The sequence below is a fragment of the Myiozetetes cayanensis genome, unplaced genomic scaffold, assembly GCF_022539395.1.
Source record: "Myiozetetes cayanensis isolate MyiCay16 unplaced genomic scaffold, myiCay2020 scf21, whole genome shotgun sequence".
Lineage (NCBI taxonomy): Eukaryota > Metazoa > Chordata > Aves > Passeriformes > Tyrannidae > Myiozetetes > Myiozetetes cayanensis.
This window is the reverse complement of record NW_026087423.1, coordinates 7,935,998-7,961,699: the sequence shown is the minus strand read 5'-3', so window position 1 is coordinate 7,961,699 and position 25,702 is coordinate 7,935,998. Positions and strand designations below refer to the sequence as shown.

The window sequence follows — 25,702 nt, the reverse complement described above, 5'->3', positions numbered from 1 at the left end:
CTAATACATACAGATATATACACACACACACACAGAGAAATGAAAAATAAATCCACACCAGGAGCGCGGGCCGAGCTGTTTGTGCCGCTGCCTCCGCGGGCGCGGATGCGATAAGATAAAGGCGGTGGCGGGGAGGGGCGTTGCGGAGCTGCGCGGAGCCGTGCGCACCCGCGGACGGACGGACGGACGGACGGACGGACGGAAAGACACACGGACAGTCACACGGGCAGCCGGACAGTCACACGGACAGACAGAGAGATACACGGACAGACAGGCAGGCGGACGGACGGGGCGGCCCCTCCGCTCCGCCCCCGCGCAGCCTCCACCCCCGGCCGCGCCGCTCCGCTTTACATAACCCGTCCGGGGCCGGGGTCCGCGCCCCGCGCCTCCGCCCGGCGGAAATGCGGAGCCGCCTGCCCCGGTTTCCTGCCTGAGCAGAGCCGTGCCGAGCCGAGCCCAGCCGTGCCGAGCCGTGCGCCCCGTCCCGCCCGCCCCGTCCCGGGCGCTCCGCCGCTCCACCATGGGCGAGCGGCAGCCGGACGCCTTCTCGTGCAGGTAATCGCGGGACCGGGACGGGCTGGGCTGGGCTAGGCTGGGCTGGACCGGGACGGACCGGGACGGGCTGGGCTGGGCTGGACCGGGACGGGAAGCGGCCGCTGTAAAGTGAAAGTAGCAGCGAGGGGAGGCAGCGCGGCGGCCGCTCCTCCTGCACAGCCTCCGGAGCCATCCCGGTAGCCCCGGGCTGGATCCTCTCCCTCCGCGGAGCTCCGGTGCTCCTGTTCCGGGGTCGTGATTCCCCTTCTCTGTCAACCCCCGGTCCTCTGATGCCTTCCCCCCGTCCCTCTCGCCCGCACCCCGTTTCTGCGGGGGGGCACTCTTATTCCTGCCCTTTCCTCGGGCTCCCTCTTTTCAGGGGCTGCTCTCACCCTCGGGGACCCCTGGCCTCCCAGCACCCGTTTTCCCCGTGGGCACCCCGTGTTCCGGTGATTCTCTTCCTCTGTGGGTGCCCCAGTCCTGGGAACCCCCATCTTTCTAGCACCACGTTACCCCAGAGCACCCCAGCTTCTGGGATCCCTCAGTGTCCCCCATTTCCCAGCATCCCTGTCCTGGGCTCCTCTGATCCAGGGGTGCAGCATGCAATGAACCAGCCCTGCTCCTCTCCTCCGCCTCCCCATGGACCCCCACAGCCCCTGCCATGAGGGTGACTTCTCTCAGAGGGTGCAGGACCCCGTGGGATGATGCCCACCTGCCCCAGCCGCTGCTGTGGGGCGCTGCCCTGCCCGAGGGGGCCATGCCTTGCCTACCCAACTGCCCCCTTCTCCTCTGCCCCTGTGCCCACTGCTAGTGCCAAGCGGAGGTGCCACCCGGAGCCTGCCAAGCGGCTCCTCTGAGTTTCTGCTCCCTGCAGACTTTGTTGGCTCGCTTGGCTTGGCAGGCTCGGGCGCTCGGAGCACGAGGCCGATGCCCCAGGGGTCAGCATCCCTGCGGCCTCTCCGTGCCCTGCGGGCGTGCACAGCCCTGCCCGTGCCAAGCCCCACCAGGGTCACCCGCGGAGAGCCCGGCCCCGCTGGCTCCAACATGGCAATCACACGGTCATTGCTGCCCGGGCTGGGATTTACTGTCAAGGAAACCGGGATGACTTGTCGAGCTGCGATTTCAATATTGTTGTTGTAAATTGATTCAAGATGTGCTGGAATTGTGGGCTGGTGGCCCGGGGACTCTTTGGGGCTGCAGCCAGAGGAAGAGGTGGCCAGCACAGGGACCTGGCACTGGCAGCTCCTGCATGTCCCCTCTGCATTCGGATTTGCTGGCAGGATATGGGATTGGAGTTTAAAGGCCCATGGAATTAGTGGCACGTTTCGCTTTGACTTGTTCGGGACTGGAACAATGTTTTGGATTTCTTTTTAACTTGGTTTTGGGGCAGGAGAGCCTCATCCCTGTGCTTTACCCTCAACCCAATACTGCTTTTATAGTCTCTGTTGCCTTTATGAATGTACTGTCTGTGGAAAGCTCTGGTTTGGTTTCACCAGAGCCTCTGAGGAAGAGGGTCTACCAGTCCCCCGTAAAAGGGTTGAAAGACTGGGGTGCAAGTGCTAGTGGCTTTTGAGGGATCTTCCATCCTCACCCGGAGCAAATCCTCCCCCACCCACACACCCGTGGGACGGACGGACACTGTGAAGGTGTCAGGACAAATCCCAGCGGGTGACACAAAGTGAAAGTGCAAGAGCTCGGCGCTGGCAGGGTTTGTGGTGCTGGCAGCGCTGCTGCGGCTTGGCAAGGAGAGAGGGCCCAATCCAGCCCTTGGGCACTGCCGTACCGAGCCAGGAGAGCCGGGCTGGCTGGGAGCTGAGCTGCTCCCCGCTGTCCTCAGCGACCCCCAGCCGGCTGCTCCCTTGGGAGCGCTCCCTGCACCCGGTTTCTCCCACGCCCACACCGCAGCGACTCATTCCATGCAACAAAACAAGCCCTGTCGAAAGAGGCCACCCCGCTGCTGCCGGGCTTTCCCCCGCAGGCGGTGGGTGTAGGAGAGTGTGACGGTGTAAACCGGGCTGCGAGGTGCCAGACGCCGCGGGGATGGGCGCTCGGCGGAAGCAGGCACAGGGTTTCTGGGGAGCTGGGCTGGCCACAGCGGCTTGTCCTGGTGAGCTCCCGTGGGCCAAGCCAGTGTGGAGCTTGTATTTGACTTGAGATGGGTTTGAGATGGGCTGTCTCCATCCCGTCTGTCCTGTTGGAGTGATCAGGGGAAGCCAAAGGGGTGATTTCCCCCCCGGTTTTAAAGTGCCATAACATCACTCATCCCCAGAGGTCTGTGGTGCTGCTCAGCCCACGCGGAGCTGCAGATTAAGGCCACTTTTGGCCTTTAATGTTGAAAGTTGTATGGTGCCAGAAGGTCAGATGAGAGGGGTGTGAATGTCCTGTGAGAAAGGGGGAAAAGGAGAGCAAAATCCCCAACATCCCAAAATGGCTTTTAAACTGATTTCCTAAGAGAACAGCCTGTAGGGACCTTTGGATTGGGGGATTTCATCAATCTGCTGCTCTGTTGCTTTTTAACTTGCTGGTTTGGTTCAGCCAAAGGAGAGAGAGGGAAGGTCCTAAGACTCCCTGGGATCCTCCAGCTTGTGTGGAAACAGCCAGCAGGTCGCAGGGAGTGATGGTGCTGTGCCATCACCTTGTACGAGACCCCAGAGAATCCCCACCACCATGGGGGCTGCCCCAGAGGGAAGAGCAAGACAGTGCCAGGCAGTTTCTGCTGTGGATTGTATTGGCCTGCTGCACAAATGGCCTTGGCAGTTTTATGGTGATGCTGTAAATGTGTGAGTGTATCCCATACCCAGAGGCTGCAGCTGAACCCTTTCCCACCTCTCCCCCTGCACCAACCCCTCCTGCCTTGCTGAGTGGCAGCATCTCCATGTCCACCCCCAAATGGCTGTAGTGCTCTGCTTGTCCCCCTCAACTCAGTGGTGCATCCAGATGTTCCTCCAGCAACCTCCACCCTGATCTCAGAAGATTGGGATGCACAGAGGGGCTGCACCGTCCCCATCCCAGGGGAATACTCTGCACCATCTAGCCCATGCAAACCCACCTTTGGCTGGCTGGATCCCCTAGGGACCTGAGGCCCACCAGAGACCTGCATCCCCCTGAGCCCCTCCAGGGACCTGCATCCCCCTGAACCCCCCATGCCGGATGCTCTTCCATTGAAAAGCGCCGTTCATTGTAACCCAGCCTTTTATAGCTGCCTCAGAGTGGGCTGCGGGGCCGTGCCAAGAAAGGCTGCAGCCGGCTCAGAATAGCTCTTTTCATGGAGGACATCCTGGGAAGGAACAATGTCCCCGCTCTTGGGATTGTGGGAACTTTGTCTCTCTGCCACTTGGGAAGCGGGGAGCTGCGGGGCTGGCCAGGGCGTCTCCCAGCCCATCACTTCACCCTCTCCCCAAAATAGTCCTTGGGGTGAGCTTTGAATAGTCTCGTGCTTCTAAAGGGAGCTGAAAATGCCTCCGGCCGCTTCTCCTCCGGCTGGGAACAGTTATTTCTGGGAGAACCGGCACATCAATCTGATTTCCTATTCTCGTTGCTGGCGTGCATTTTCCTGGCGTGGAGAGTGGCGGCGAGTGGGGCCGGTTTCATTTTCGGATCGCGGCGCCGGCCGCGCTGCACACGCTCCAGGGCCGCCCGCGCACACGTGCGGGAGCTGCGCTCAGAGCAGGGCACGGCCACACGCGCCCTGCTCCGTCACATGTCCCTTCGAGGCCGGATCTGCAGCTCTGGGTGCTGGAGGGTGCCCTTCCCGCATGGCTGCAGCCCCTCTGTGGCAAGGCCGGCCAGCTGGCTCCGAATGCTCATCCTCCGGGAGCGGGTGGCAGGACTGCGGCACTGGCTCCCGGCGCTGCCCTGGCACCGCTCGGTGCTACCGGCTCCTCTGGCTGCAAGTAAACAACAAATGCATTTACTGGGACAGATAACCCATTGCCGGATCCAGCCCTGGATTGCCATCCTGGCCCTGCTGCTGCAGCAACGCTCAGGTTGGGCAAGAGTTTAAGGAAAGCTCCCGGGGGTGGCTGGGCTGGATCCTGCGCAAGCCCCGGCTTGCCACCCCACCCGCATCAAAGCCACCTGTGGCTGGTCTGTCCTGTCCTGCTCTTCCTCGAGCTCCTGGCCCAGTACCTCAAAACAACCCCAGCACCCACAAACAGCCCTGAAATGGGGTGGGCTGGATGATATAAGGCATCTGGGGGTGATGATAGCCCCCCATCCCAACCAGCCTGTGGTGTGTCCGACAGTGGACTGGGTTCTCCATTCAGAGCAAATTAAAGCAATTAATTGTTGTGACAAGTCCTCGTCTCGGTGCTGACCTGCGGGGTGGACGGAAGCCCCTCGTTAGCATCATACGGGGAATAAGGGATGTGGATGGAAAATCTGCTTTAAAACCACTGGCTGCTGGATTCTGGCACGGCGGAACACGACAGGCTGGAGCAGGGAGAAACCCATCCATCAGCGGGCACTCATATCCCTGTGACATGTCCTGCCAAAACCAAGCGGAGGAGCGGGATGCTACTGTGGTAACTCGAGCATGGATTCATCCGGGATAGCTGTTTCCACATGGGAAGTGCGCCGGGCAGGAGCACTGAGGTGGGCATTGTGCCAGTGCTGGGAGGAGGAAGCGCTGGGGAGTATTTCCCGTCGTCAAGTTGGAAAAGCACGTTGCCACCGGAGACGGCCTTCGACTGCTTCCCGCCGCGTGGCACAGGCGAAGCCCGGCTTTTCCCACACCGCAAACCTCTCCCAAAGCTGCTGCGAAGTGAGCCTGAAAACTTGGAAGACAAATTCTTTGTCCTGGGAATCTCCCACCTGCCTGAGGAGCCACCCGCATGGGCACCTCGCTTCCCTCTGCGTTTTGCGGGAGCGTCCCGCTAAGCGTGCCGGCGGCGTGGGTGGCTGTGGCGGCGATTCCTGGGTGCCGGGAGGAAGCGGGAGCACGGCAGAGGATGCTGAGTCATCGGCAGGCTGGCAGTGCTGATAGACGGGGCCCTGCCGGGGGATTCGGCCGGGCTGCGGCGGGCGCATGCCCGGCACTGCTGGAACGCTGGCCGGCCCTGAGCCTCGGGTGGCTCTTCTGAGAAGCCAGGCCCCGGCAAGGCTGGTGGGGGGCTGATAACATCTCCCCTCGCTGAGAACCTTCACAGGACGTGCTCGGGAGGGCGGCGGGTGGGCAGAGATAGAGCCCCGCTTCCCGGTGTTATCGCCGCCCCGGCTGCAGACACCATCCCCTGTGCCGGCACGTTCCTCAGCACCCGCTCGCTTCCTGCTGGTCCCTCAGGTGGTTTTTTTTTTTTCCATTTTTACTCCCCCTGACAAATGCAATCACTTTTCCTCCCCTCCCAGCAGCCGGGGTGCTGCTGCTGGAGTTTCAGGGAGGTGGCGGTGCCGGTGCTGGCACAGCAGAATCCGGGTGGGTTGGCCGATGTTTCCTGCCTGAGTGGAGTGCACAGCCCCGATAAGTGCCACGGGTGAGCACGAGGTTGGGTGGTAAGCGGCGGGGCCGGTCATGGGGAATGCCACTGCTGGGCTCAGTCGGGCATGCCAGGGCGGCTGCACGCCAGCCATGGCGCCGTCAGATTGGCCTCGCAGTGAAATCTGCTGGGGGCAGAGATACGGTGTGGTTTGCCAGAGCCTGGCAGCTCCTTGATCCCACAGGCAGCAGAGCATCCCCCTGGGAACACACGCTCACCCTGGGCAGTGCCAGCGGTGTGGCCGTGTCTCCCCAGGCCGCTGGGGCCAGGAGGATCCGGCAGCGAGGCAGCTCCGTCGCTGGATTTCTGCAGCTTTTCATGTTGTTTCCTCCCCTCCCGCCCCCACTCCAGTTTTATCAGCTCCGTTGAAATAGGTCCCTGGAGGGAAACCCATCGGCGCGGCGGAGCCTTGGCAGGAGCAGAGCGGATGTGGCCGGGCCAGGCGTCCCCGCGGGCGGGCAGCTGCCGGCAGCTGTGCTGGCAGGAAGCCGCGCAGACGCCCCGCACCGGGACCTGCCCGCACCCCACCTCGCAGGTGGGGAAACTGAGGCACGGCCCCGCCACTTGGGGATGGGGGCTCGGGGTGCTGCGTGGCCCCTGCTGGTGGCGGGGGCCGAGCCATAGTGGTCACACTGGTGACACTGTGACCAGCCACCATGGTCACACGGCCATGCCGCTCACCGGGGAGCTGGCTGGCCCTGGGCAGTGTGTCCCAGGTGAGTGAAGCAGCTTTGACTGGACCCACAGCATGTCCCAGGCTACGGACACTCATCCAGACTGGGATATGGTCGCACCAGCCAGGGGCTGCCGGGGTTGGAGGAGACATGGGGACACTGGGGCTGCCCTGACCACCCCTGTGCTCTGTCTTGCAGCACGGCCACCTCGCTGGAGCCACGGCAATGAATGGGCAGGCGCTGCCGGCCGGCACGCCAGCGCATCCCCGGGGCTGGCATGAGTTCTGCGAGCTGCACGCCATCAGCACCGCCAAGGAGCTGGCGCGGCACTACCTGCGCTTCGCCACCGAGCACCCGCACCATGACCTCCTGGCCGCCGAGAACTTCTCGGTGCAGTTCACCGACCTCTTCCAGCAGTACTTCTGCCACGAGGTGAAGGAGGGCATCGCCATGAACCAGCTCCGCATCCTGCCCGGCGGCCCGGCGCGGGATTACCGGGACACGCACCGGCGGCACACCGACGCTTCCTTGGGCACCGTGGCCACCAAAGCCGAGGCGGAACCCGGCGCCCGCCCCGAGCAGCCCGTCCGAGCCCCCGAGGCTGCCCCGTCCGGACTGCGCAAGTCGTGGAGCTCGGAGGAGCTGGCGGGGCCGGCGCGGAGGCCCTTCTCGCTCAGCCAGCTGCGCAGGAGCTGGCGCAGCCTCTTCCGACGCCGCTCCTCGGACGCCCTGACCGGGGACGGCGACGGGGAGGCGGCCGAGGCGGCTCTCAAGCTGGGACTGGGCAAGCGCATCCTGCCGTGGGGGCTGTCGCGGGAGCAGCCCCCCGAGGTGCGCAAGGAGGGGCTCCTCAAGTACGGGCTGCTGGACGAGAGCTCCCTGGACAGCGGGACGCGCTGGCAGCGCTGCCGCCTGGCGCTGCGGCGAGCGGGGCCACCCGACGCCGAGGGCTTTGTGCTGGAGCTCTTCGACCCGCCCAAGGTAAGGACCAAGGGTCTCGCCTGTGCCAGCGGTGTGATGCTGTGGGTCCCTCAGCTGGGGACGATGCCAGGGTGCCACTTTGTCCTGCGGGAAGGAGCGGGGCCATGGTGCGTCCCTCAGCATGAGGGTTTCTCACATGTCCCATCTGTGACCAGGATGGGTTTGCTCTGCCACTCTCTGTGCACTGCAGCCACAGGAGGCTGCACCCTGTCAAATTAAGGGAGAAGAAGAAGAGCAGGCCCCTCTGTGGTGGTGTTTTTGGGGGTGACCCTGTGCCAAAGGATGACTGTGCACTAATTATTGCAGTCGGTCAATATGTCGTTGCATTTTTCCCTGCTGGGACCCCAAACCTGCGTTTTCCAGCTACAAGCAGAGTTTTCCGAGCTGAGCATGGAGGCTGGTGGCTTCCATCCCACTCATGCCCAGCCACATGGACCCATCCCAGCAAGGTGAGGGGTCACCTGGTCCGGTGAACCCCAAGTTAACTGTGTCCCTGCTGTGCTGTGGCTTCAGCGGCCTGAGCATCTGCTTGCCTGGGCAAGCTGGGAGAGGAAAGAGAAAATAGGAATTAGGCTCCATGCCTTTCTCTGCTCCCACTGGGACTTGTAAGGGAGTTTAATTTTACTTTTTGTCAGTAGATTTTTGACTGGAAGTTCAGCTCTCGGCTACCCCAGGGAGCTCCCGTGGTGCTTGGACGTGGCTGGAGCGGAGATGATGCAGGATGTGAGGGAGTGGGGAGCGATGTGGGGGGAGCTGGGGTGTTTAATCTTTAAAAAGACAGTTCCTCCACATGGCAGGTCTTACGCAGGCATGATGGGATGAATTTTCTCTCTTTCTTTTTCCTTTTTTTTTTTTTTTTTTGGTCGCTTGTTTAACTTTGATGACAAACTTGTGCTTTAGAAGGAGGAAACCTCTGGTAGAGCTGGAGCCTCATCCCTGCCTTCAGGGCAGCAGGGTCAGGGAGCAGCTGGCTGAATTCCTGCTATTTCCGTCAAACGGCTCCAATATTAAATATTTGAAAAAAGAAACAATATCAAAATTGTAACATCTGAAAGTAAAAGCTGGTTTTGCTCTGTCGTGTCAGGGGTTGCAGTTGTTTTCCCTGTGGGAGCGTGTCCCAATCCTGGGGCACAGGGAGGTCAGCGTTGTTTTGGGGCACTTTGAGGGTACTCCCAGCAGCTGGGCAGCACTTCCTTTTTTCCCTTCCTCCTCTCTTTTTCCCCTTCTTCATCCTCTTTTAGCCCCCTTTTTCCTCTTTCCTTCCCTTTTTTTTTCTTTTCCACATTTTTATTTTCCTTCTCCCCTTTTTTTCTGTTTCCCCATTTTTCTTTTCCCCCTTTTCCCCCTCTTTCCCCCTTTTCTTTTTTTCTTTCCTTCTTTTCTTTTTAATTCCCCCCTTCTTTTTTCCTTTCCCCCTCTTCATTTTTTCTTCTCCCTCTTTTTTTTTTTCCCCTTTCCCCTGTTTTTTTTCTCTCTTCCCTCTTTCTCCTGTATTTGTTTCCCTCCCCCTTGGCAAGCAAGCCCAGCACATTCTTCCTCTCCCCACATCCCCTGACCAGCTTTGACCCGGGGATGGGACACGTTTAAAAACAGACATTTACCAAGCTCTGCCCCACTATTCCTTGCAGTTCCCATGGGATGGGGGTTTCCTGGTGCTCCCCATCACCACAAGGCCGGAGCCCCTGCACTCCCCCGGAGCCCCAAGTGGCGGTTTCTCAGCCAGGGCTGCGGAAGTGGGGGATGTTCCTCGCTGGATTTTGCAAGTCTCTGGATTAAATTGCTTCCTGTGCAAATATTCTCAGGGCGGCTCCTTCCTTTCCACTTCACTGGGCCAGGGCCAGCTCCCATCTCCTTTACAGCACAATCAATCCAGACCCTTTCCCAGTAACTGCGGTTGGATTCCGGGGGTGGTGGAAAATCACCCGCGGTGCTGGTGGCTCCCACTCCCAAAACTCAGCACAGGGGCAAACCATGGAGCAGTGGGAACAGAACAGCTCGTTGGGGGGTTATTTTCCTTAAAAATAACTAAATAACAACCAACAACCCCCTCCTCTCCATCCTCCTGCCCTGAGATGCTCCCAGGGCTTTGCTGCTGCCTTTTGCCCATCTCATGGATCTGTTGCTGATTTGAGGATGATGTTGATCATCACAGAAAACCTATGGGTTTAAATTAGTGACTGTAAAACCAGTTCTTGGGGCATTTTCACCGCTGACTGACCTCAGGACTCAGAGGTTGGTCGCCCTCAGGGTCTCCCTGGAAGCACCCTTCCCCCATCCTCCTCTTTCTTCCCCCTTCCTCTTCTTCCTTCTCCCTTCCTCCCTTGTAAATAACAGGATGTAACTGGAAATTCAGCTCGGCCTCAGGGCTTAACAGCATCAAGCCAAGCCCCCAAATATCCAGCCCCTTGAAATGACCTTGGAAAAGGCAGGTGTGTGGGGAAAGGGAGGGGGGGGTTGTGCTGCTTTTGGCAGCTTTTATCTTATTTTTCCCCCTTTCTCCCGATGCTCCAATGGGGCCTCTGAGCCTAATCCTGTAACGTGCCTGGCATCAAAGGGAGCGGGGGCTTTGAAGAGCCCTGATCCCATTTGCTGCTTGGGTGGCTGTGCTGGGTGAAGGGGTCATTCCCTTCCCCAGGCATGTGCCAGAGGAGCTGAGGATTTTGGGAGAGGGAGCAACTCGCTTTTCTGTGCTCACAGTCACAGCTGGGTTGGTTTTGACATCGCTCCTTCCTCCCTGGAGCACTGGAAAAATGATGTTGGGAAGGAGGGATTTGGAGAGGATTGGATCTGGAGCTCTCCTGAGAGTGGGTCACTTGCAGTGGGCACAGGGTGGGTGGCACCCAGATCCCCACCCTGGGGATATTCCAGAGGGTTCTGGAGTGCAAGAGGGCCAGGGTGAGGTGATGATGCTAAGGAAGAGCACCTGGAGCAGAGGGACATTGGAATATCTGTAGTGCTTTTATATGTGAGTGTATATGTACATGTGTATGTTTTCCAACAAGGAGACCCCTGGGAATGGTCCTGGGTGTGCAGCACTGGCAGATTGTCTGATTGATGTGTGCTAGGAGGGTGATGCTCACCAGTACCCTCTGCTTTCCTTGGAGGCACTACGGGCTTTCTCCTCTCCCATGCCATTTATTCCCGTATAACCTGTAGAAATGGGCAGCCCTGAGGTCTCTTCACCTTCATAAATTCAAGCCAAAGCTGGAAAAACCCAAGTTTGTGTGTTTTGGGACTGCCCTGCTCCTCAGCTGAGCCCCAACCCCAAATACCTTGTGCATGGCCAAATCCCAAGCTCCATGAAAACCGTGATTCGCAACGGAAATGTCCCAAGCCGTTTCTGTTGACCAGATGTTTTTACAGGAAGGGGAAGGGAAATGGGATTTGCATTTGTGCTGGTTTCTTTATGGTGTTTTAATGAGATCCAGTGCATCCCATAAATTGATGGCACGCTGGGATGAGCTGGGAAGACTCTTTCCGGTGAAAGCCCACGGTGTCTCGGCTCGTCCGTCTTTGCCGTGGCTGCGGGAGGAGCAGTATTTTTATCTCTGCTCAGTGTGAGACTGCTCTGACTTCCTTTTTTTTTCTCTTTTTTTTTTTCTCTCTTTTTTTTTTCTCTTTCTTTTTTTCCCCTTTCACCTGAATCTGGTTTCTCAGAACTGCCACCTCCTGAGCCAGCAGGTCCTGCACCCGATTTTCGGTGCCTGCAGCTCTGGGTGGCAGCTGTTCCAGCACGGAACGGGGGACATACCAGTGTTGTGATTTCCATCCCCATCCCAGCTCCTCCTGGAGCTGCTTTATATCTCCAAGAGTAATTGGAGCTGCTCAAACATGGCCTAAAGTGACTCAGATGAGGATTTTTGGAGAGACAGTGGTGAAAGGGGAGCTTTCCTCCCCAGGACACTGTGAGAAGGGTTTTGTCAGTGATGGGAAGCATCTCAGTATCCCATCGTTGCATCCCTGGTCCAGGGAAGAGCATGTTTGTGTCAGTTGGAATCTCCAGGAGCCTCATCCCTCTCCTGGCATCCTTCTCCTGACACCTCCAGAGGCCACATCCCTCTCCTGGCATCCTTCTCCCTACATCCTCAGAGACTGCATCTCCCTCCTGGCATTCTTCTCCCTGTATCCCCAGGGATTCCATTCCTCTCCTGGCATCCTTCTTCTGCCATGCTGCATCTCTCTCATGGCATTCACCTCCTGGCATCTCCAGGGGCTGCATCCTGAGCCAGTTGAAGATGTCCCATTAGACCTTTAAAGATCCTTTCCAACCCAAAATGTTCTGTGATTCTACGATCCCTCTCCGAAAATCCCTCTCCTGGCATTCCTAGGGATTGCATCCCTCTCCTGGCATCTCCACAAGCTGCATCCTGATCTGGGTGCTGTCCCTGCTCATTGCAGAGGGATTGGACTGGATGGCCTTTAAGGTCCCTTCCAACCCAAGCTTTTCTAGGACTCTCTGATTCTGTGATCCCTCTCCCGGCATCCTCAGGGACCACGTCCCTCTCCCAACAACCTCAAGCACCACACCCCTTCCGTGACCTCTCTGAAGTTCCACATCCCTCTCCTGGCATCCTCAGGAAAATTTACCACCGTGTACAAACCAGAAGGGGTTTGGGTGCCCTGAAATTCCCTTGGGAGAGGCCAAACCTCCCCCGAAGGCGGCCGGAGCTGCACTGAAACCCTCAGAGACTTTCACTGTGAGCGGGGCGGGTGGTGCGTCCCTCGTGCTCCGCTTTCCGCTCGCTGTTCTTCGAAGGCGCCCAGGGCTGGGCCTTTGTGAGATTTTGGTGGTGACTTTTGCTCTATTTTTTTTCCCCCCCTCTCTGTTTTTGGGTATTGCGGGGTGAGGGCGCGCTGGGAGGGGGGGGCGGGAGGGGTGGAGGGCGACGAGACAAAGGTTATTTGTCATTTATTAACCACAACTTTTTCCATCCTTGGTCATGCACGGAAAAAACACTTTTAGCAGCGTAACCACAGCGCCGGCGTTAATTGCTGAAGAGCGGAGTTTCTTATTTTGGAAACTGTGTTGCTGGGATGGAGCTCGACGGGGCCTGACTGGGTGTGAGGGTGCTGGATGGACCCCAAGCTGCGCTTCCCCGGGCGCTGGGGTTGGGGGTTTGCAGAGATGTCACGTCCTTGTTAACCCCGTCCTTTAAAATCCACCCCTTTTGGGACGGTTGTCCCACTGCTGTGTCCCCCCCCACCCAGAGCCTCCATCACAGGGATGCTGCTCAGGGTGGAAGCACCACGTGAGAAGTGAGCAAAAAATGGAGATATTGAGCAAATCACAGGAAAAGGGGCAGGAAAAGCACTAAAGGAATGTGTTGCTTCCCATCCTGAGCCTCCCACAGCTGGGGTGAGGAGGGCTGTGGGTGCTGCTGGGTGTTGGGTCCCCACAGCCCATGTGAGATGCCCAGTGGGGGTTTTTGGGTGGTTGTCTCTTTTTTTCTTTCCTTTTTCTTTTTTTTTTTTTTTTTTTTCTCTCTTTTCACGGCCCAGGATGTGGTTGTTTCGAGGCTGAGAGCTGCTTCTTTCAAAGGTAAATATTTATGAGAGCCTGTGCAAGCAGTGCAGGGTCTGGAAGGATTCAAGGATTTCATCCCAGTGGTGGGGGTTTGGCTGGGATGGACCCTGCTCCTTCCCACCAGGCAGCTGGTCCTGACTCAAAGTGATGCCCATGATGAGCGTTGTGATGTTCAGTGTTATTTTGGGATTATGTTAAAAACCATCATTTTGGGCGAACTCACCAGGCAAGGGGCAGGAACCAAAATACCCATCCAGGGGGAATCGCTACTCCCATTTGGACTTTTGAACCTTTTCCATCCTCCTGGGTGATGCAGAACCACTGTGTGATGCAAAACCTCGGGATGACACAAAAATCCCAGGACATTTTTGTGTGGAGCCTGTGGGGTCCATGCAGGACCCCCCACATCCCCTCTGGGGCTGGGATTTGGGGTGACTCAGTCCTGGCTGCAGCCAGCTCCTGCTTGCACGCAGACACCTTGTTTACTTTCCATGCTCATTATTTATTCCAGGAAATTATTAAAGCAGCCCACGCTGGAACCGAGTTTTGGCTTAAAATAAATAATAAAAAAAAAAAAACACCAAAGGGCTGGCAAATGCCGCCTGTTTACAGATCCTGTTTATAGCCCCCGAATTCCTCCGCCCTGCTGTGACATGAACTGCCAGGCTCGCTGGTTTTGGGAGGCTTTACAGGGTTTTGGGGGGCTCTGCAGTGATTTGGGGAGTTTGGGAACATCGGCTCACTCGTGCAGAGCGTGGAGGTTCCTCAATGCACAAAGAGGAGCAGTCAGCCCTGGGGAAGAGCAGGGGTTCAACCTGGAACCCCAAATCCCTCCCTACAGGTTCTTGGGGTGTTGTTTTGCAGCTCCCTGGGGTTTAATTTGATAAGAACCAGGGGCTCAGAGTGGTGCTGGGGTTGCGGGCTGTGTTTTCTCCCGTGGCCGTTCGCCGGCGCTCGGCGGCCGCCCGGGGTGGAACAGAGGGAGCTTTGTGTCCCGGCCACCCCCGAGCCAGCGCTGCGGGCGGCACAACGGGGCCCCTTGTCACCCTGAGCGCGGTCCCCTCGGGGATGGCTCCGTCCCCTGCCACAGCCTGCAGGGATGCTCGGAGACGGGGTGTCTTGGCAACTCCTTTGTGCCTCTGCTGTTGCGCTGAGGATGCTGATGGGGGCTTGGGGTGGGCAGAGAGGGGTTTTGGGGTGCTAATGATTGGGGTCTGGGGGACTTGGGCTGGCAGAGCAGGATCACCTGGTCAGCAGGGAACACCTCTTGTGTTCCTGTTTAACAGAGGCGGGAAAATTCCTACCTCCAGTTCCCCAAGCCCAGAACAGAGAGCCCATGACGGTGCCGCTGCTGGCAGTAGGTTTGAGTGAACAGCCTCTGCCTGCAGAGGCAGGAGAGTGTCATCCTGGGATCGTGGGGAGCTGAGCTGGGGGTCCCTGTGGTGGGTGCTGGAGGCATCAGTCAGTGGGATCCCTGCACTGGTACAGGACCAGTCCTCTTGGGATCTCCCATGGTGCAAATGCCTGCTGAGGAGCATTGGGATTAACTGTGCTATCAAACCCCTGGAGCACTGGAATTACCCGCTGGAGGACAGAGGGATTAGTCATGCTGCAGATCTCTGAGGATGGACGCTGGGATTAGCTGAGGTGCAGATCCCTGAGGATAAACACTGGGATAAACTGTGGTGCAAATTCCTGAGGATGAATAACAGGATTAGTTGTGGTGCAGATCCCTGAGGAGGAACACCAGGATTAGCCATGGTGAAGATCCCTGAGGATGCACACCGGGATTAACTGTGGTGCAAACACCCAAGGACACGTGCTGGGGTTATCTATGGTGCAAAGTCCTCAAGGATGTGTTGGATTTAACTATGGTGAAACTCCCAAGAGCAAACACTGGGATTATCTGCCACACAAAATCCCCAAGGATGAATTCTGAGATTATGTGTGGTGCAAACCCCTGAGGACAATGGCTGGTGCAGCAGTCACCCTGCACCCTCCAGCATGACCCTTGGAACCCTCACAGCCCCACAGGACCCTGCTGGCTCTCCCTGCTGGCACAACGGGATTTGTTTCCCTTCCTGCTCACCTGGCATTCTCTGGAACAGGGCTGTGTCCCTCTGAGCTCCTGGGAAATTTCACAAAAATCCCCAGGGTTGTAGGCACAGGATGTGGTTTTGTGCCAGCACAACCTGGCTGCTGTGGATCTTGGTGTCTGTCCGTCTGTCTGTCCCTCACAGCTGGACTGAGCCGGGCCCGGGCGCTGCAGCTCCGGCTGAGGTTTGTCCCTTGCATGAGGAGGACCTGGTGGGCTCCGAGGTTTACAAGAAGTGACAAATCTCGCCCGTATCGGTCAAGGACCTTGCACAAGGGCTCGGGCACTTCCCCACCTCCCAAGTGTGACTCAGAGTGGAAGCGAGTGGGGAAGCCAGCCTGGGGAAATCCCAGAGCGTGGAGGGCCCTCGGCAGCGCCTGCTGCATTTCAAGGATTCGCTCTGTACAAACCAGCCACCGTCATCATCACCATGCCACTGTCATCACCATCGTGAAGCTACCATCGTCACTGTGCTGCTGTCATCATCACCATGCCACTGCCATTGTCACCATGCCTCTGTCATCATCACCGTGACACTGCTGCCTTCACTGTGGCACTACCAGCATCACCATTCCACTGCCATTGTCACCACACCATTGCCACCATTGCAGTGTCACTGCCATCACCATCATGCCACCAGCTGGTCAAACACAGAGGCACCGGTGGTTCTCTGGGTGTGGGCAGCTTGGCAGTGGGATTTTGGTCTCATTCTTGGAAAACAGGCTGCCTCCTTCCTCACCTGAGCAAAGAAAGCACCCCCCAGCAACCACAGTGTCCCCTGAGCATCCAGACAGGTTGTGCTCCTCACAGCGTCGTGGTGAGATTTTTTCCTGGCACGTGTGGACTAGCTGGGTTGCTGCCAAAAAGCCCCATAAATCCAAAAATCCTTGTTGGTGAGGTGTGGAGTGACCCACTGTACCAACCCACCCTCCGGGCAGTGGTTCCCCACCAAAGGCAAGCAGAAGGTGCTGTGGGGGCTGCTGGGGGACATCACCAGGAAAGGAGCTGGTGGCACAGGCAGCTCACTGGCACCATGGCCCCTGGCACCACATAGACACAGGGAGTGCAGAAAGCTGCTGGTGCCGGCGCTGCGGCGAGGGCTGGGACCAGGGTTTGCCAGGAGGAAACACAGCAGCTCCGCGCCGGCACCGCCCGCGCGCGGCTCTGACCTTGACCTGACCTCCATCCGTGCTCCTGGCACGGCCTCGGAGCCGGGCTGGCATCGGGCTCCTTCCTAGCTTTGGCAGCAGCTGGAAATCCCCACTTTCTCCCGGCTGTCCTGCCCTCCCCAGGTGTGTGGTGGCCGTGGGTGCTGTGGTGGCACTGCCTGTGCTGTGGTTATTCCCCTGCTGTGCTCGTGCTCCCCGTGGCACCTCGTGGGGATGGCTGGGGGCAGAGATGTTGGGAGATGGAGTGGGGATGGGTTTGGCTCCAGTGGGATGCTCAGGAGGGAATTCTGTCTCGGGGACATTTTCCTCCACCTTCCAATCTGTCCCATGTCACCTGGTGCTGGGAACAGCTCTGGCCTGGCTGAAGCTTTGTGGTTTTGATCTGTAGAAAAATTCCCTGCAAAGAACAAAAATGCAAATTCTGGTGTATTCCAGTAGGTGCTGAGAGCTGCTGTGGCTCCTCTGTCCCCATCCTGTGGAACTGTCACATGCATTGGGGTGGCCAGGTGTCCCCAGCAGTGTTCAGCCACTGTCAGCTCCCACAGGGAGAGGGAATTTGGGGGGTTCAGGCTGGATCCTGTTGCCTTCAGCTCTGTGAGCTGGAGATGACCTGTGACACACTCCAGGGTGCCCAGTTTGCATGCCAGGTGTCAGGACTGGGAATGCCACAGGGATGGCACGGTGGCAGCTCAGTTCTGGGGGCTTTGGGAGTGCAGCTTCACGGGGTGTCATGTCCCCAGGTGATTCTGAGAGTTCTGAACCTGGTGCTGGGCTTTCCCCCACATGCACAGGATCCTTTAGAGAGCAGCGAGGTGAAGTCTCCACGTGGGAGCTGATGCTGGTGGTGTTGGAGGCTGAGCTGGGGCAACATCTTGAGCATCCTGAGCGCCCCAAGCCAGGCGGCATGGGGGGTTCCCCAGCCCCACAGTGCTGCTGGGGCACCTCTCCTGCTGAGAAGGAGCCCGTGGGTGCTGGGTGAACACATGGTGTGTTGAGTGTGCAGTTTTGGTTACTGAGAAATCCCTTTCCTGGTACCGGCCCCATCGAACGGGGCATCTTGCGGCGAGCGCGGCGGTTCGGGGAGCGGGGGTACCGTGCCTGTGGTTGGCACTTCTCCGAAGCCAGGCTGGCTTCTCGGGCACCGTATCTCTCTGCTGCATCATTTCCTTCTCCCCTCACGCTCCCCGTCTGCGCTCCCCACGCCGAGAGACGCGGGGGGCTTCGCCGAACTCCCTTTTCCTGGAATTTCCCGCTTTCCTAAGAAGCCGACCCCAACGCCGTGGTTGGGATGGCGATAAAACCCGCTCAGGGACATGCTGGACGTCACAACCCCTGTGCGGGAAGGCAGCCAGGATGGGTGATCCTTTCTCTTTCCTCCGTGCAGGACTTTGCACGGGGCACGGTCGCGTTCCAAGGACGGCAGCAAAATCAAATTCCTTGGGGATAAAGCACCGGAGCCAACGCGGCGGCTCACGGCACTCCCGGCCCCGCTGGTGACAGTGATTGCAGCACAGCACAGCACAGCACAGCTGCAATCACTGTCACCAGCGGGCCCGGGGGTGCCAGAGCCACGGCGGTGTCACCAACCCCGCTGCAATGACGCCGTACACGGGCGACTTCTAAGAACTTTCTTTTCGGCGCAGCTCGGTGCTGATAAGGGCTGATCCCTCTCGCGCTGCATTTCCGGCCCCAAAGTACAGCAAGTCCTCAGGGCAGAGAGGGAGGGAGGAGGGGGGATGGAAGGAAAAGAAGCACAGCTAGGCACGGTTTGGTTTGGTGACTGTGGAAAGTGTCCAGTGGGGACATTCTTGGGGTCGTACAGGTGGTTTGGGGTCATGGTGGGTGTGGGTTTGCCCTGAGCATCACGAGCTTGGGGCAGAATTTGGGCAGTTTGACTGGCAAATGCTGTGGTGGGGTGAAGCACCACAGCCTGGCATCTGTGTAGGGAGAGTGGCTGTGGACTGGAGAGGACCACTGGAGCCAGCATCCCGTGGGATGCTAAAGCCACTGCGTGAATCACAGCCAGCCAAAATTTTGTCCTGCAGCAAGCCTGGCACAGGAGGATGAGTGTGCCTGGCACATGGTGGCACTGCCTGGGCTTTGCTGGGATACAGGGGATGGCTCTGGCCACAGGGATGAGCTCCATGGCTCCAACCCCCCAGCAGCAGTGCAGGGGTCCCCCAGGAGCTTTCCACCCCCGTGGCACTCCCGGTCAGCCCAGTCCTGGTGACGGGCCGGGTGCCACGTGCCACAGCCTGCCGGTGGTCAGCGCCTCTCGCTCGCCGGCACGCGGGGCGGCAGAGGAACCGAAAGCTGCCGGAGGGGTATAATTAACCTCTCTGGAAGTGTTTGCTCAGCATTCTGTCACGTGCCTGTGTCAGTGCCAAACCCGCCGGAGCGCTCTTGGCACGCCACCACTGACCCTTGCGCCCGTGAGCGGGGTGTTCCCTGCCTGCACCCCGAGTTCCCCATCCTCCCTGGAACGCACTGCCGTGCTGGGAATACCCTTCTACCTCCTTTCCTCCACCCATCCCTCCACTGCAGCGTCCTTGGGGCTGCCAAGATGGGTCTGGGTGTCACTTGGCCCCCCTGAGGTGCCCTGACAGTGGTTGGGTAGTGCCCTGCAGGGTATTTCCTTGTCCCACAGGGTATTTCCTCGCTCCACAGGGTATTTCCTTGCTGGTGGGGTATTTCCCTGGAGAGCTGGGTATTTTCTTGTTGGCTGCTGTGCCTCGGGTGGCTCCCAGTCCTGGCAGAGCAGTGGGGTGTGGGGCAGTGTTTTGGGATGAAGGGGATGTTGGGGCTCAGCTCGGTCTCTGTGTTCCCTCCACAGAGTTCCAAGCCGAAGCTCCACGTCACCTGCTCCGCCGTGCAGGAGGTGCGGAGGTGCACCCGTCTCGAGATGCCTGATAACCTCCACACCTTCGTCCTCAAGGTAGGACCTGCTGGAGGGGTCCACAGCCACCCCCGAGGCCTTTCCCACCCCCTGGGCCGCACGTGGCTCCCCAAAGCTCCCGTGTCAAATTTCAGTTCCTCTTCCCATCCCGGGAGGGGATGCACAGGGGGATGTGGTGTGCAGGGCAGGGGATGTCTGTCCCTGCCAGGGTCATGAGCGTGGGTGGGTGGGTGGGTGGGAGAGGGGATGCACATCTGTGTCTCTCTGAAGCCCCCCTGTCCCTCTCCGATGTCCCCCAGGTCACCAACGCCACCGACATCCTGTTCGAGGCCGGGGATGAGCAGCAGCTCAACTCGTGGACGGCCGAGATCCGGGAGTGTGTGTGCCGGGGGTAAGCGCCCGCTGGGTGTCCCTGAACCTGGGGACAGTGGCTCCATGTCCCCCAACACAGGCTGGCCCCCACCACCAGCATTCAGCTTCTCCCATCTCCGGCAGGTCTGACACGGGTGACCCTGAGCTCCTGGTGTGCCGGCACCCCGACCCCTCATCCGCCAGCCCCACCACCAGCACTGACCCCCTCGGCCAAGGTGAGCAGCGGGGACACCCAGGGCACCCTGGAGACAGAACATCCCTTGCCAGGGGGTCACCGTGTCCAGCTGTGGCTGGGCTGATTTGGCTTCCCCTTCGGCATGATGGGGGGGCAGAGCCAGAGGGGAGGGTGACGGGGGCTGTGGGCAGGGGTCCCCACTTCCCAGGGCCACTCATCCCTGTGCCCCAGCAGTGGCGACGCCGGGGGGCCCGGGGGAGGCGGTGGGGCCGAAGATGGAGCAGTTCCTCTCCTCCTGTCCCTGGTTCCACGGGCCCATCTCCCGCGTGAAGGCGGCTCAGCTGGTGCAGCTGGGGGGGCTGGAGGGCCACGGCGTGTTCCTGGTGCGGCAGAGCGAGACGCGCCGCGGCGAGTACGTGCTCACCTTCAACTTCCAGGGCAGAGCCAAGGTACGGGCGGGAGAGGGCTGGGATGGGGAGGGGAGTCTCGCAGGAGCCCCTCGGGCAGCCCCGCTGCTGCAGCACAGTCCCTGTCCCACCACATCCCACCCCAGGGAGTTGCTCTCCTGCTGCCTGTCTTGATGCTTGTAGTGGGTTGGTGGCCCCATCCCTGTTCCTGGGGGGCAAAAATCTCCAGGGAACTGCAGGCTGGGGATGCAGCATGTTCGTGCTACAGCCATTCGTGTCCCTCCATCCCAAATATCCCCGTGTCCCCGCTGTCTGCTCCAGGAGGGAGCGGGTGGGAGGGTAACAGGCCCCTGTCTCCTCCCTACAGCACCTGCGGCTGGCGCTGACGGAGCGGGGCCAGTGCCGTGTCCAGCACCTGCGCTTCTCCTCCATCGTGGAGATGCTGCACCACTTCCACCGCTACCCCATCCCGCTGGAGTGCGGCACGGCCTGCGATGTCCGGCTCTCCAGCTACGTCGTGGTCCTGTCCCACTCCCAAGGTGTGCAGGGGTGGGGAGGTGCCCTGGGGTGCAGGGGTGGAGGGTGCCCAGGGTGGGTGGGATGCCCAGAGCTGGGCCCTTTGGTTGCACACGGAGGGGGGAAGTGGGAGCATCCGGGCAGCGGCACAAAAGGTGACTCCCGAGCTCCCGGCTTCCTCTTTTGAGAAAGGAGAAGCTGCTCCCCACGGCAGCGGGGGGGTGATGGGATGCACCCTGCACCCCCACCCCCACAGCACCCTGACCGCCCATCTCCTGCCTCCGCCTGCAGCTCCCGGCTCCAGCACCACGGTCCCTCTCCCGCTGCCTGTGCCCGGCTGGAGCCCCGAGTTCAGCCTCGCCCCCGCCGGCTCCTCCTGCCCCCACGGTGCCGACGAGGCTCCCCCTGGCCCCCCTTCGGAGCAGATCTTCCACCTGGTGCCTCCGCCGGCCGAGCTGGCGCAGAGCCTGCGCCCCAGCAGGACCCCCCCGGCCCCTGGGCCCCGGCCCCGTGAGTCGGACTACGAGGTGGAGGCACCGGGCCGGGGCCACGTCCGTGCCATCGACAACCAGTACACACCGCTCTGACCGGCGCCACGCCGGCACTGGGATGCACTTTTGGGTGGAGAAATCCTAGAGACCTTCTGGGGATCCATCGAGAGAAAGAATGTACCTGTTTCTTCCTTCTGGTTAGGGATGATTATTGTATTTTCGCAAGGAAGGGGGTAATTTTTCACTCCTGTACGGGTGTGCTCCCTCTCGTTGGCCTGTTGAAGGGCCTCTTATTGTTATTTTTGTCGTTATTCTCAAAGCTTTCTCATTACTGTTTACACACCGCTCGTGCCTGTGCCCCCGTGTGCCGAGCGCCGCGACGCCGGGCTCGGCCTCCCGCCTGTCCCAGCGAAGGAACCAGGGTCTGTGTTACACCCACAGAACTGGAGAAAGGTAAAAAAAAAAAAAAAACACAGGAAACCAAGAGAAAAAGGATCATAAATTCATTGACAAGTTGCTGCTCCGGGCCCTGTCCTCCCGCCCCAGCACGTGCTGCCACTGCCAAACCCACCAGTAAAGCCCGGCCTGAGCGGAGCTCCCGCCATGGGCGCCAGCAGAGTTTGGGCTTTGTTTTTAGATAAGGCAAAAACTGGCTTTTCTTGCACTTCTTTTTTAACCCAGCACAGCCACAGTCGCTCCCTGCACCAGCCAGGGGAACGCTCACCTCGCTCGCCCAGCTAATTGAGATGTGAACACTAATTGCTCCATCCTTAATCGTGTCACCAGCTGAGAACTAACACAGAGACTGACAGCAAACCACGCCTGCTGGTGATGGAGGGGCTTTACCCCGGGGATGAAGGTATTTTATCCCAGTCACTGAGATGTTTTATCCCAGTGATGGGCACATTCTGTCCATGTGGTGGAATTGTTTTATCCCAATGTTGGAACTGTTTTATCCTGGTGATGGAACCGTTTTATCCCAGTGATGGAACTGTTTTATCCCCGTGATGAAACTGTTCTACCCCGGTGATGGAACCGTTCTATCCCGGTGATTGGAAGCGTTTTAGGCACAAATTTAAAGTCAGTTTTTCCCCCCAAACGTTTTCTAACCCTCACCAGCTCGGCCCACCCTCTGTCACTTGTCTTTCCCCCCACCCAAAACAACGTGTCACCAAGATTTTGGTGGTATTTAAAGCTACACAGGCAAGGGGGGAGGGTTCCTTTGACACCTCCTCAGCTGGAGGAAAAGCCTGTCCCGGCAAATCTCTGGGTCTCAAGGTCCCCTGCTGCCCAATCTCCACTGCTGTTTCCAAGCCCTGGTGCTGCTTCACCTGCCTGGGCCTGGGGCAGCCCTGGGAGAGGAACCACTTCTTCGAAGCTGCCGTTATTTTAAGAATGAGGAAGGGCTGGAGCTGTTGCGACACCCGGGTGGGGGGATGTTCACAGCATTCAACTTCCAGATTTCCCAGCGTAGCCCCCGGGATTTCGGCTGCAGGACTTGCCTTGAGAACTGCCTTCCAGAAAGCTTTTGGGTTCTGTTTTCCTTGAAGGTGCAGTACAGGTGGGAGCCCTCAGGAGCATTAACATTTAGGAATTAATTTGAAAACAAGCAAACACAAAGCCTTGTTGGGCTGAGTGAGGGAATTTCACAAAAATCCAGCCTCTATGATGGGCTTGGTGAGCCCAGTTGGTAGCCAAAGCCTGAGGAGACAAGGTCAGGAGCTGAAGGGCAAATCCCGGTGCTGTGGGGCAAGGCCAAAATATCCAGGGCCAAAAACAGCTCAGGGAGTGGCAATGAGAGCAAATCTGGGTTTACAAGTCCCAATCAAAGGATGTGACTGGGAGAAACAGGAACCATCAACTCAAGAAACCATTTAGGATTTGCATTTTATGCCCCCCCATCGCTTGCTCCAGCTCTCCCCTGGGTTTTGTGCATTTAGAGCAGGCAAAGGCTTTTTTTCCCTCCTTTCCCTTGAAAATGGGTGCACGGGGAGGAATCAATCCTACTTTTCCATGGGGATCAGCATTCCCAGCACTCAGCACATGCTGTCACACACTCACTGCTGAAACTGGAGCACTAAGAGCAAATTGCACTGGTCCAGCTCCTCCAGCACTGCCAGAGGCTGAGGGGGAAACAAAGGCAGCCCTGTCCTCCTGGAGCTCCTCAGCTGTATCCGCATCCCATTTCCCTGCCCGGAGCAGCACAAAGGCTGCATCCAGTGGCAGGAGCACATCTCTGGGCTGCTCTGTGCCAGGCAAGTCAGCTCCCTCCCTCCCTAATAAATAACTCCCCGTGGTCTGCATTTGCAGGGATGGGGAAGGGAAGGGGGAGGAAGCACATTCAAATTGTCTTCCTTTCCTTGCTTAATGCCTGGTTCCCAAAGCCTTGGAAAACACATACACGTGCTGAACCTTGCTGAGATTCCTGATTTTAGTCCCACTGAGCACCAGGGAGCTGCATTCAAAGGGGTTTTTCCCCCCCCCAAAAATCTCCTGAATCTCCCCACATCTGCAAAGAAAGGATGGGCTGGGAAAAGGGATCACTGTTCACAGCCAGTGCAGCCCTCGCCAGATGAATCCACATAAATCCCTGCCAGATCAATCAGATGCTGCTGGGGTGGCTTGTTTTGGCATTCCAGGGTTTATTGTTCCAGTGCCAGAACCGTAACATGCGTGTGCATGTGGTATTTTTAACCTGCAGTTAAATTGCAAGGGGTTTCTCCGCAGCTAAAATGGAAATTGCTGTGCTTGATCACCAAAATATATGTTGGGTTCATTGTCACCCCGGCAGTTGCTTCCCCTGTGCAAACAAACTCCTGTTCTTCCCACCCAGAGCAGCCGGGAAGTCACTCTGTTTATTCAATAATTTCCATCCCCAAACTCACCAACGAGGGAGCCAAGGGTTTTCCAGCCCTCCCAGCTCCATCATCTCCCCATCTCAGACCCACTGTGGTCGTGACCCAGCACCTGAGGTGATTTTTGGGTTATTTCCCAAGCTCCTGGGGACTGAGTTTGAACTCCCATTTCTCCTGGAAAGCATCTGGTTTGTGACACAGGTCAGAGCCCGACACACAGTCCCACCTCTGCTCCTGCCAGCACATTCCTCCAGCCCACTGGGCACCCAATCCTTGATTAGAGCAGTGGGCAAAGAGCATTAACCATTCCATCCTATGGAATGTAAGCAACTTGCAGGGATCTGTATATTCTTGTGACCTGGGGAAGATAGGGCTGAGCAGGTTTAGTTCCTCAGCCCATGTGGGCTTGTATTGGTGTTTATCAAGTCTCAGTGTTGAGTTTTGGGAGGAGGGGAAGCCAAGGGAAGAGTCCAAAGGTGGCTTCATGCAGGTACAGTCACTTCTCAGGTGTGACCCCACTTGTGCCTTGGCCCTGGAGATGGAACATGAGTTTGGATCCAACCTAACAAAGCCATGACCCACAGCAGGGGCTCTGGAGGCCTTTCCTGGTGGCCTCTCCCAGGAGAGGCTGTTTGGGGGGGGGAGCCCCATTTCATGCAGCTACTCAGGGCAGGTTTTGGCAATAAGGATGCAAACCAGGCAGTGCCTTCTCTCTGTGGGACAGCAGGGACCTGGCTTAGGGCATAACCCAAGAGTTGGGTCCAGCCACAACTCCTCCCCCTGATCATCTTCACAAATCACTTGCTGTTTGCTGACAGACCCCCTGCTCTGTGGGTTTTTCATGTCCTGCACAAGTCCATGACATGAGGCATTATTTGATGTCTCCCTCCCCCATCCCACATCCCAGCCCCGTGGAACAGCACCAGCAGGTACCAAACACTGACACCTCCACTCCTCACCTCACCGAAGCTATTTTGGGGCAAAGCTTATGGGGAGAGATCCAGGGATAAGACAAAGCTTCTCCTTTCCAATCTGGACCACCAAACACTGGTGTTACCAGTAGTCCAAATTTTAATTTTAGCTTGTTTGATCCAAACAGCCCCAACCTCCACCAGCAACTCCCGGGGAGGCGGCCGTGTGTTCCCGAACTCAGCCTGCAGCAGGACGATTAAAGCCAACATCCTGGTGGGACTTTATTAATATGAAAGTTCTACTTTTCACCTGCACAGAAAAGTCCTTCTTGTAATTTTTTTCTATATATTGTTTCTGTATGTACTGTACAAGTAACTTATTCTTGAATAATGCGATTTTACCATAATATTAAAAAAAAAAAAAAATCTGCTCTTAATAAACTGTTTTTAGAACTCGTTTCTCACTTTTAGTCATCAGTTTGATTCTCTCCAGGTGCCTGGAGGGTGTTTGAGTAGGTACTGGGTGCTAAAAGGCAGAAATGCTCCTTTAGATGTGAAAAAGAAGCCAAGAGCCTGTGCCAACAAACTTATGGAAGGAGCCTTGTCCCAAGTGACGGTGATGCTCTTT

General features: G+C 58.1%; 1 protein-coding gene across 5 annotated transcripts; it reads left to right on the top strand.

The window, feature by feature from the left end:
• The first annotated feature begins 214 nt into the window (after positions 1-214).
• SH2B3 (SH2B adaptor protein 3) lies at positions 215-25,533 on the top strand. Of its 5 annotated transcripts, none has more exons than XM_050318570.1 (8): positions 215-555; positions 6,881-7,663; positions 19,285-19,386; positions 19,647-19,738; positions 19,843-19,934; positions 20,129-20,343; positions 20,669-20,840; positions 21,109-25,533. In XM_050318570.1, the coding sequence occupies exons 2-8, from the start codon at positions 6,908-6,910 to the stop codon at positions 21,402-21,404; spliced, it is 1,725 nt and encodes a 574-aa protein (XP_050174527.1). In that variant the 5' UTR covers positions 215-555; positions 6,881-6,907; the 3' UTR covers positions 21,405-25,533. The 5 variants fall into 5 exon arrangements, with proteins under 5 accessions (XP_050174527.1, XP_050174525.1, XP_050174526.1 ...); XM_050318568.1 differs by having other exon boundaries at positions 20,648-20,840; XM_050318569.1 differs by having other exon boundaries at positions 20,126-20,343.
• The last annotated feature ends 169 nt before the right edge of the window (positions 25,534-25,702 follow it).

What these genes read in the sequence shown, in the direction of transcription:
- SH2B3 (XM_050318567.1), top strand. Translation starts at nt 6,908, where the DNA reads ATGAATGGGCAGGCGCTGCCGGCCGGCACGCCAGCGCATCCCCGGGGC. An exon ending in AGCTCTTCGACCCGCCCAAG is followed by an intron (nt 7,664 to 19,284) that starts GTAAGGACCAAG and finishes TTCCCTCCACAG; the next exon opens with AGTTCCAAGCCGAAGCTCCA. An exon ending in ACTTCCAGGGCAGAGCCAAG is followed by an intron (nt 20,344 to 20,647) that starts GTACGGGCGGGA and finishes GGAGGGTAACAG; the next exon opens with GCCCCTGTCTCCTCCCTACA.